This window comes from Rana temporaria, chromosome 2 (assembly GCF_905171775.1).
Source record: "Rana temporaria chromosome 2, aRanTem1.1, whole genome shotgun sequence".
Lineage (NCBI taxonomy): Eukaryota > Metazoa > Chordata > Amphibia > Anura > Ranidae > Rana > Rana temporaria.
In genome coordinates, this window is record NC_053490.1 from 94,797,089 (window position 1) to 94,809,194 (window position 12,106).

General features: G+C 43.5%; 1 protein-coding gene across 3 annotated transcripts in view; it reads right to left on the reverse strand.

Annotated features, from left to right (window-relative positions):
• Nucleotides 1-12,106, reverse strand: part of PARP4 (poly(ADP-ribose) polymerase family member 4) — a 381,003-nt gene that overhangs the window by 92,600 nt on the left and 276,297 nt on the right. For all 3 annotated transcript variants that reach the window (XM_040340552.1, XM_040340551.1, XM_040340554.1), the window contains one exon: nt 8,220-8,300. In XM_040340552.1, the coding sequence (XP_040196486.1) occupies nt 8,220-8,300 (81 nt within the window). The remainder of the gene's footprint in view (nt 1-8,219; nt 8,301-12,106) is intronic.

The following is a 12,106-nucleotide window of genomic DNA, read 5'->3' on the forward strand; positions in this document are numbered from 1 at the left end:
ACGTCCTCCGATGGAGCGCAGCTATCATCGAACGAATGGATTCCATGCGGAACTACCCGACGTTCACAAAAGGTATTTAGGGCCTGAGGCCCATAGAAAACACCAAACCTCTCGTCCTGCAGGAAAGGTAAAATTACCCCGCAGCTTAGCATGTCCCACACTGCCCAAGGCAGACCGATGGGCCGGGAGAGAAAGACACGATAGAAGAACTTTGTTCTGTGGATAGGAGGAAACCCTATCTAGTACTCCGAAGAGACCACCTTGCAGACCCACTGGTCGGAGAGCAGGAATGTTTTACTGAATTGTGAACCTGCAAGCTGCCCCCCCACCTAGAGACAGGGAGGGAAGGCTACATACATTGGCAGGATTTGGGTGCCGGCATGATCGCATTTTCACCCAGGGACGGATTAGACCCCAGCTGGGCCTTTGACGGCCTGGGAGGGTTTCCCCCAATTAATACACACACCTAGTGTGTATGAATATTATCTAGGTGTATGCACACACCCTTGGAGGAAACCGGAGTACCCGGAGGAAACCCACGCAGATACAGGGAGCGACAATGCAAGCTCCAGGCAGATTGGTGTCAGTGTTCGATTGCCAATTAATCGAGTTAACGACTACACCACCGTGTGCATAAAAACACTCTGAAACAGACCTATATGAGGCCCTGGACCAGCTGGTCCGCTAGCCTAATAACTTCGGGGGAGTCGCGCTCCTCCGCTGTCTGGTGCAAAATGCTCACTCCGTGAGTAAATGAGACCCCCGAGCAGTGGCCACAATAGGCCACCAGTCAGGCCCCAGCATGGAAACATGGAAAGGGTCAATACTTTGGATCTGCTATTGGTCAGATCCATACAAGCGGGGGTCCCCTGCAATAGGGAGAATAGTCACCTATACATGCCCGGAGGGTCCACCACCGGAGAAGAAGCCCACCTCTTGAAAGGGCTCCCCTCAAAGGGGCACTGAACTGCCCGGCGGTGAGGGACTACAAAAGTCTTCAGCGGCTTTCCTCATTCCGCATCTTAGAAATAAGCAAAGAAGGGCACAGAAGTAAAAAACCTACACAGAGCGGTCTGATTTGTGGATCCCAAAAAAGACCGAGCCCTCAGCGGAAACCCAGCTGCACTATTCAGCTACAGAAGAGTCCCGTACAGCAGGGAGAAGCGCACCCTTAAGTGCCTTATCATGCCTGACCCAGGTATATGGTCCATGGCTCCATGACAGAGCATTCCCCAGGGGATAACGGGGGGGGGGGGGCACTCCTTTAACCCCTGCCCGCCCGTAGTCCACCCCCACCCTGTCACCAAAGTGTCCAGGACAAACGGTAAAAACATCTGTGGGGATCCCAGGTATTAGACACCCGCTGCCATCACAATCATGTAGGGGAAGGACCAAAAACTGACACCAAATTAAGCAACACATACACATAGGGGTAGATTCACGTAGGGAGCACGTATTTTAGTGCGGGCGTAACGTATCCTATTTACGCTACGCCTCCGCAACTTTGACATGCAAGTGCACTATTCACAAAGCAAAGTTGCGGCGTAAATAGGCCGGCGTAAGCCTGCCTAATTTAAATGTGGAAGATGTGGGCGTGTTTTATGTTAATTTATTGTGACCCCACGTAAATGACGCTTTTTCCGAACGGCGCATGCGCCGTCTGTGAAAGTATCCCAGTGCGCATGCTCCGAATGAACCCGTAAAAATTCAATGCTTTCGACGTGAACGTAAATTACGTACAGCCCTATTCGCAAACGACTTACGCAAACAACGTAATCGACGTAAAATTCGACGCGGTCCCGACGTCCATACTTAACATTGGCTGCGCCTCATATAGCAGGGGTAACTTTACGCCGGAAAAAGCCTTACGTAAATGGCATATCTGTACTGCGACGGCCAGGCGTACGTTCGTGAATAGGCGTATCTAGCTGATTTACATATTCTAGGCGTAAATCAGCGTACATGCCCCTAGCGGCCAGCGTAAATATGCAGTTAAGATACGATGGCGTAAGAGACTTACGCTGGTCGTATCTTAGAAAAATTCTGGCGTATCTGATTCTGATTCGCCAGGATACGACGCCTCACACTTAGAGATACGACGGCGTATCTGGGGATACGCCGTCGTATCTCCTACGTGAATCTGGCCCATATGGCTCATAACAGGCCTAAATGTTCTCTCCAAGATAATGGAGAAAGTAGTGGTACAACAGCTGCAACAGCATCTAGATACCCACAATCTACTGGATCCATTACAATCAGGCTTCCGTCCCGGACACGGGACAGAAACGGCCTTACTCAAAATATGGGACGATGCCCTCGAGGCCGCAGACGAAGGAGAATTTTGTCTCCTGGTTCTGCTGGACCTAAGCGCAGCCTTTGACACAGCAGACCACAAACTGTTACTGATGCGACTAGCCAAGGTAGCAGAAGTCGCAGAAGGTGATTTACCATGGTTTTCTTCCTTTCTTGAAAACCGATCACAAACAGTTAAATTGGGTTCTTTCACGTCGGAAAAGCGCACGGTGTCATGTGGAGTCCCCCAAGGATCCCCCCTGTCACCGGTGCTTTTCAACATCTATCTTCGCCCTCTCTTTGATATTATCAGTAGCCAAGAACTACTCTATCACTCTTATGCAGACGATACGCAACTGTATTTTCGCATCTGCAACAAAAAGGATCATCATCCCAGTTTAGAGAAATGTCTCTCTTTGATAGAAAACTGGATGACAAAGAGTTATCTTAAACTCAACAGTTCAAAAACATAACTCCTTATGTTTCACGCCAGCCGAAAGAGTCAACTGGCAACAACCTGGACACCCCCGCCCATTCTGGGCCAAATCATCACCCCTAGCTCCAAAGTCAAAAGTCTCGGGGTCATCTTCGACACCTTCATGACAATGGACGCACAAATAGGGTCAGTAGTCAGCGGAGCGCACCATCTGTTGCGCCTACTACGCAGACTTATTCCATTTATCCCCAAAGAAGACGTAGCAGTCGTGGTGGGAACAATCGTGAATTCCAGACTGGACTATGCTAACGCCCTGTACCTCGGACTCCCAAAGTACCAAATCTCCCGTCTGCAAGTCGTTCAGAATACGGCTGCCAGACTGGTGACTGGGAAAAAAAAATGGGAATCAATCTCACCTTCGTTGAGAACCCTTCACTGGCTGCCAGTAAAAGACAGAATTGCATTTAAAGCACTCTGCCTGACACATAAGTGCATCCATGGGAAGGCTCCGCAATATCTTTGCGACAAGATAGAACCTCACAATTCGAATCGCGTTCTGCGATCCACCGACCAAAATCTGGTCAGGGTACCAAAAACCAAATACAAGTCCAAAGGAGAAAGAAGGTTTGCTTTTCAGGGTCCTAGACTATGGAACGCTTTACCAACCAGCATTCGGTTGGAGGAAAACCACCTGACTTTCAGAAGACAGATCAAAACTCTGCTCTTTTGATGTCATGAGACACGAACAACTTGCGCCCAGAAGCGATTCAGTTCGCATGCGCCACGCTTTATAAGTTTTTCATTCATTCATTCATAGTCAGGGCCGGCCCTATGATGGGACCGGGTGGTACCATGGGTACCAGGCAGCACTTTCAGGGGGGCAGCATACTGATGCCCACCAGCCCGTTCCGCCAGCTCCGCTACCCAAATAAAATTGATGTCCTTTTTTTTCCCACAAATAAAGCTTTCTTTTGGTGATATTTGATCACCTCTGCGGTTTTTATTTTTTGTGCCATAAATGTATATATTTTTTAACTTTTTGCTATAATAAATATCCCCAAAATTTATAAAAATAAACTATTTTCTTCAGTTTAGGCCAATATGTATTCTTCTACATATTTTTGGTACCAAAAAAAAAACACAATTAGCGTACATTGATTAGTTTGCGCAAAAGACATTGTGGCTGCCGGCAATTCACAGATCCCTTTATACTCCTGGATACATGTATAGAGCCATGGCAGGTCCTTTTATACGCCTATATGCATGTACAGAGCCATGACAGGCCCTCTTTATACATTTATAGAGCCATGACAGGCCCTCGTTATACTCCTTTATACATGTATAGAGCCATGACAGGTCCTCTTTATACTCCTATATACATTTATAGAGCCATGGCAGGTCCTCTTTATATTGCTTTACATGTAAAGAGTCTCGACAGGTCCTCTATATACATGTATAGAGCCATGACAGGTCCTCTTTATACTTCTTTATACATGTATAGAGCCATGACAGGTTCTCTTTATACATCTATAGAGCCATGATAGGCCCTCGTTATACTCCTTTATACATGTATAGTGCCATGTCAAGTACTCTTTATAGTCCTATATACATTTATAGAGCCACGACAGGTCCTCTTGATATTCCTTTACATGTAAAGAGTAATGACAGGTCCTCTATATACATGTATAGAGCCATGACAGGTCCTCTTTATACTCCTATACATGTATAGAGCCATGACGGGTCCCCTTTAGTTATCCTGATATAAAATAATGAATGTGGGGGCCTTTTGGTTGACGTGATTTTTTTTCTGGGGGGGGGGGCAGCATTTCATTCTTGGTCCCAGGCAGCACAATGTCTTGGGCCGGCACTGCCCATAGTGTGTATGTATAACATGCAAGTGTATTCTACCAAAAACCGGAAGCTCCCAGGCCCTATTCAGGGCATCTCACCCGTTGCTGCGCTGGCCGGGGGAACCCAGGGGACTCACCGAGGAGGAGACTGCCGAGCGCCACCATCTGCCCACAGCACACGGCATGTGGGAAGGAAAAAACACTGAGGTAATTTGCGGCATCCAAAAGGGACCTGTGTGCGCCGTAGGATCATCACTAGGGAACAGGACTACCCCAAGATGGCCGCCGAACGTTCAGAACGCGGTCACAGGGAAAATGGCCGACCGCAATGTATACTGCGCCATGGCGGGGCTACGGCAAAATGGCCACCAATGGGAGTTTTTAATACAATTGAAAACCACCCCAAAAATGGCGCCAGAGCCGGCCGAATGGCGACGAAACGCTGCATTTAAAAACAGTAAAAAGCCTCTAAGGCTTTTAAAAGTGTAAAAAGAAAAAGTACAACACAGAAAACCCCCACAAAAAATCTCAGGCCAGACACAGTCCCCTCAGGAAGGCCCCCCCCCCCCCCCGGACAGCGGCAAATGTTTGCAATGCAGCAGAGGGAAAGAATCAGGGAAGGGAGGAGAAGAGGACCGCCGAACCCCAGGAATGCCCAGCCATACCAACCCACCTAAGCGGGAGGGACTGTACTTACCCGTCCGAGCGAGGACTCGCTGACGCATTCCTGACAGACGTACAACCGCAATGGAGGTAGCTGTCGGCCCGGTCCACTGTGAGTGAGACAACACCACAGCCCAGTCATATGTGGACCTCGGAGCAAAGCTCACTGGCCACCCCCGGAGTCATGGGGTAAAGCGTGGCAGACCTAGTCTCTTTCAAAAGTGTGCCCACGCTTGCTGGTCGGACTGAGTAGACTACAAGGATCTATATTATCCAGCCTGTCTCTCAGCCGACAGTTGAGAAAAGCTTCTTCAAGAAAAATAAAAGAAAATTTCTCCTCAGGGCTTTGCCCAAAGGGAGCCATACGTCCTTCTCCTTTGCTAGGCAGAACGAAACTGAGGCTGCATGCTGCAGTGAGCAGGGTTATGTCTGGAGGGACCGTCCTCTGGGCAGGGCTGTTCAACTCTGTTAATGTAACATGTATTTAACATGTTTCTGCCTAGACCTCTCCTGTAAACAGGGAACATAACCCACTTGTCAAGATTTAAGGAGCTGTGTCCGTCCATGGACGATAAGAGAAACTCAAGTTTAGTTATAGAAACACAAGAGTGATGGCAGAAAAAAGACCAAGTGGTCTATACTGCGGAAGGGGGGTCAGCAGCCACAGGCTAGGTGACATACCCGCACGCAGCCTAGCACATGCACACTAGTGTGCCCCCTGGAATGCAATCCCATGGATCACGGTGCTCTGTAAAAGCTGCTATGAGAGGTGGGGTATCATGTGATTGCTATGACCAATCATAGCAATCACATGATATTACTGTAAGTAAGCAAACTGTCATGGATGGCTTTTATTTGTGAACAGCTTGATTACTGTTGTGATGCTCTTATTGGCCCTTAGCTATTACATGGTATCTGGGCCAATCGCTGCACCCTGTACCATTTAAGTAAGCAGTCATGAATGAAAATGGTGATCATCACCATTATAAGCAATAAAAGTGTAAAAAAAATCCCTGATTACACCCCCAGAGTAGTACAGTGTCACTATTCTGACACTGAACTACTCTAAAGACAGTATGTAAAAAAAATTATAATAATAAAAAAAAAATGTTTAAAATAATTGAATAAAACATAATTTAATTTGATTTTTCTTTTACATATTGTCACCAGTCAGTGTCCATGATCACCGCCACAACTGTCATATGATGTCTCTGTACAGCACTGGTGACAGTATGTAAAAAAATAACAAATACATTTTATTTAATTTCTTCATTTTCTAAAAAATCACTGGCAATCCTTGCCACATCCCAAGTAAAGAAAATATTTGGTAAATTAAGTGCCCCAGGTATTTTATGGGCAAGGAAGATGAGCCAGAATGAAAGGGAGTAATATCGTAAAAAAGTAAAATTGTATTGAATATACATATATATTAAAAATGTAGGTACACCTAAAAACAGTGGGCTAGATTCACATAGATCATCGGATCTTTAGATCCGCGTGATCTATGTGATTTAAGATCCGCTGCCGCAAGTTTGAGAGGCAAGTGGGTAATTCACAAAACACTTACCTCCAAACTTGCGGCGGCGGATGGTAAATCCCCCGGCGGAATATAAATTCCGCGGCTAGGGGGAGTGTACTACGTAAACGTCGTAACAACACTGCGTCTGGCCCGCGTACGTTCGTGAATTGGCGTATCTCGCTGATTTACATATTTCTCAACGTAAATCAGCGAGAACGCCCCCCGCGGCCATTTTTAAATTGCAGTTAAGATCCGACGGTGTAACACAGTTACACCTGTCGGATCTTAGGCATATCTATGCGTAACTGATTCTATGAATCAGTCGCATAGATACGACGGGCCTAAGTCAGAGATACAGAGATTAGAGGTTACAGTAAATGTGTGGTCACAGACGATCCCAAACAGGATCGTCTGTGACCACACATTTACTGTAACCTCCAATTTTGAGTCTAGGGTGTTCCAGCATTCAGTTGCTTTTCTATTCGATTGTTTTCAGATGCATTGGGCCAGATTCACAAAGAGATACGACGGTGTATCTCCTGATACACCGTCGTATCTCTGCATTGTTTTTAGGTGTACCTATTTGTGCATTTTTAATATATATGAATATTGAATACATTTTTACGATATTACTCCCTTTCATTCTAGCTCATCTTCCTTGCCCATAAAATCCCTGGGGCATTTCCAAAACGTACTAAATACCTTGGACTGTCTACTTTCCAAAAATGGGTCATTTGGGGGGTATTTGTACTGTCCTGGCATTTTAGGGTGTCAAAAAATGAGAGTACAGTCAGTACATCAGGATTAATCAATATTCAGGTTTCTATATCATAGTTTGTAGACTAACTTTCGCACAAACTAAATAATATACACTGATCTGGGTTATTTTTAACAAAGAAATGGAGCAGGATACGTTTTGGCCTAGATTTATGAAGAAAGATTAATTTGTTTTCAAACTTTTATAACAGAAACAAAAAGAAAATCATGTTTTTTTGTCAAAATTTTTGGTATTTTTTCATTTATATAGCAACCATAAAACAAAAGATCTATTTGTGTGAAAAAAAAGGATATAAATTTAATTTAAAGAAACAAAAAGGCAGAGCTCTATGGGAGAAAGTCAAATATGTCAATATACGTATAGTTATATCAAATTACATACACCTTAGATTTGATTAAAACACAATTTATTGCACTTAAAATATAGTCCAGCGGTATCCACAGGGCTGTAGATATTGGTGTGAACTGCAGTAGAAGAAAAATTGTAGCTGTACAAACGATCAGAGAAATTTTAAAAACGGCACCACAATATAATCTTGAAAGAGAGGGGTTGCATGACCGAGCAATTGCCAGTTAAAGTAGCACAGTGCTAAATAACAGAAAATGCTCTGGTCAACATGAGTCCTTATTGTACTGAACAATTGTGCCCATATAATTTAGCCATCTATTATAACTCACTTACCTCATTTTCATGTTCTTGCTCATGGAGAATGCCATCTTCATAGTCTCGAATGAAAGCCCGAGCTGTGAGCTTGTGAAGTATCTAAATACAAAGAAATAACACAAAATATAGTAGCAGCGATTAAAACTGTAAATTACAATTTTTTTTTTTTATATAATCTTTATTTTCAAGAAAAGTTTTGCATAGAAAAAACAGACATACAGCTGTAACGTCGGCCAACATGGCCCAGCAATTAGAATCCAGGAAATATAACAGTCCCCTTGCATGACAATAGGGATCCTGTCCCGGGCTGTCAAACGAAGCATATGTGGCAAAGAGCATCTCCGGGGCGTGCCTATACCTGGAAGCGCGGCCTGGGGAGTAGTGAACATCATATGCGGGACATGTTCTGAGCTATTACCATAGTGGATCTACCCACCCGCACCACCTAAGCACACCCCGGAAGGAGGGAAGTTCCTCCATCCGTCAGGATAGTAAATTACAATTTAAACAGATGAAGAATAGACGGGGGGAGTTTACTAAAACTGGTGCGCACAGAATCTGGTGTAGCTGTGTATCATAACCAATCAGCTTCTAGGTTTTTTGTCAAAGCTTAATCGAACAAGCTGAAGTTAGAAGCTGATTGGTTAAAGTGCGCAGCTGCACCAGATTCCGTGTGAACCAGTTTTAGTAAATCTCCCCCAAGGTGTTTGCTTTTATTCTCGAACCAGAGAAAGAAAGAATGACACACAGTGAAAAAGTCTGTACTGCCACGGATGCAACATGTTATTGTGGAACCATCCTACACCTTATGCCCCCTACTCTTTGGTATGTCCTGGATTTAGTGACACCACTCTGGTTTTGGTTCTCAGGCTGCTGCATGTGTGGTGACCCTGTTGGCAGCCAGAAAAGAGGAATACACAACTGAGCAGTGACAAACGCCAACCTCCCAGGCAGATCAACAACTCCACAGGAAGGCTTCAGTGTGTTCCCCCTGATGTGATTGTATTTTTTAGAAACCCTGCAAGGTGGATCTGTAATAGAAAGTTGACACCTTTGAGTAAGCATAAAAAGGTTTCTCTCTCTCCAAAATTGCTGTTGTCTGCTGCATCTTCTTGCTGTCAGCTAACATATGGGTCCATATGAATGATTAGTCTCTGCACTGTCGACTCATTGGTTATATACTGGCTTGATTCTACAGCTCGTGTACATGTAATGGATGTATTCACACACACAAACTAAGTTCATTGGAGTTCGAGATACCCTTGACACAAGGAATTGTCATAGGAATGTCAATGCCATTTTTGGCACTGTAGGGTTCTCTTGATGTACAGTGAACTACATCAGCACTTTAGTACAATATAGATACCACAGGGGGTGATTGAAGTGTGCAGGGGTGCATGTTTGGTTGTTGGCTGACAACATTGTGACCTGTATTAGCATTTATTGGGGGTATTTTTGACAGGGGTTGTTCTAGTCGATTTGTTAGTAAATCAATTCAGTAAAGGGCATTTGTATATAAGCATTCCAATTCACCCTTCCTCTTCTTTTTGTAAACATGAAATCAGAAAAGGTGCTTTGGACAGTGCACACTTGGATACATATATAAACTAGTTAAATATTAGCTTCTTCTCCTGCTCCATTTATTGTAAAAGGACCCACCTTCTGCACCTGTTATGTCATGTCATGTCAGTAAAAGAGGATGGGGCTTGTTTACTGTCACGACAGTCAGGGAATTTATGAACGGTCACCTGAATCATGAGATGTTTATAAACTGCACAATTGCTTCTGTTATCCATAGGAAAATACAGACAAGAATGAAATGTAGCACAACATTTTGTTTAATGTCAGAACAAGTTGCAGGATATTCAGTGGGTAGGTCCAAAGCAATCTACAGCGAATAACACAAAAGATCAATATGTCCATATATAAGATAACACAAATGAGAAGATACTTTTAAAAACAACATTTATTGTGGGTTGGAATACCCTGATCCCACATAAAATATGAAGCCGGCTTTAGGCCTCATGCACACTGGACGTTTTTTACAGCTGCTGTGTTAGGCGTCAGATTTTTTTTTCTACAGTCAAAAAAACTCTCCAGCATTTTATCCTATGTGTCTATGCATACATAAGCTGTTAACTGTTTTTGGCTGGGGCGTTTTTGGCTGTAAAAAATAAAAATAAAAAATAACTGTAAAAACACTGTAATGTCAATTATTTTTTAACCACTCAAGACCAGGACCTTTATGCAACTAAAGGACCTGGCCAGTTTTTGCAATTCGGCACTGCGTCGCTTTAACTGACAATTGGTCGTGCGATGTGGCTCCCAAACAAAATTGGCATCCTTTTTTTCCCACAAATATAGCTTTCTTTTAGTGGTATTTTGAAAAAATTTGAAAGAAATGCAATATCTTTTACTTTTTGCTAAAATAAATATCACCCAAAAATATATAAAAAAAACTTTATTTTTTTCTCAGTTTAGGCCGACGTATTCCTCTACCTATTTTTGGTATAAAAAAAAAAAATTAGCAATAAGCGTTTATCGATTGGTTTGCGCAAAATTCATAGCGTTTACAAAATAGGAGATAGTTTTATTGCATTTTTATTATTTTATTATCAGAGCAATTTTGACACATTTGTGGGACCATTGTCATTTTCACAGCAAAAAAATGCATTGTTTACTGTGAAAATGACAATTGCAGTTTGGGAGCTAACCACTAGAGGGCGCTGTAGGGGTTATGTCTGACCTCATATGTTTTCTAACTGTAGGGGGGCGGGGCTGGACGCGTGACGTCATTGATCGTGTTTCCCTATATCAGGGAACACACGATCAATGAAGCTGCCACTGTGAAGAACGGCTCTCCTCGTTCTTCAGGTCCGGGGACCTTTTGCGACCCATGGCTGGGCACTTAGAGAGGACATACAGGTACGTGCTTGTGCCCAGCCGTGCCATTCTGCCAACGTATATCTGCAGGAGGCGGTCCTTACGTGGTTAAAAACGCTGATAAACGTGGCTCACCATCATTTTTCAACATTTTTGATCCCATTTAAAAAAAAAAACAATAAATAAAAAAAAAAGCTTAAAAACGCTAACGCTAAAAAACGCTATTGCAAAAAACATTGAAAAACTCACTGCAATGTTACTGGTATTTTTATAACGTTATTATAACATCCAGTGTGCATGAGGCCTTATTGGCACAGGAAAGGAGATGACCATAATTATAAATGGTAGAAAATGTATTTGTAAATATTAAAATCTAAAATAAACATACAAAGAAGTCATAAACTAGCAAATAGAGCCCTAGTAGCCAAAACATTGGTTAGGGTCTGATATCAGAAAGCTAGCCCAATGAATATGGAAGTGTAAAGAGACAATCATATAAGGATGATGTACACAAACAAAATTTGTACACTTCCATTAGTAGAGGTCAACGCTTTTCACCACAGTATGGCTTCTTCAGGACCCACTATCATGAGAGGAAGTAAATCATGGCCGCGGACTGTATAGCCCAGAACATTAGCCTCTGGGGCAGGCACAAGGCCATCAAGTGTATATAGGTGGCCAGGGCATATGATTTTAAATCCAATATGGAAAAGTGGTCACCATGCAACTAACCAAGTCAATGGACATCCTAAGGGTTCCAAGAGAAATATGCTGGGACAACAGATCATCAGGCTGCTCTCCCACGCGTCCCTCCATCCGCCATGCTAATGTTAGCAGGATCGGCTCAGGTGAGCACATCAATGGATTCTGGGACAGGTGAGTGTCTGTTTAATAATGTCAGTAGCTACAGTTTTTGCAGCTGCTGACATTTAATAAAACACAAAAATTACTAGAGCTCCTCTTTACAAATTAGTAAAATACTTTTTCTATGCAGGTATGATAAAATAACTGTTTGTGATAAG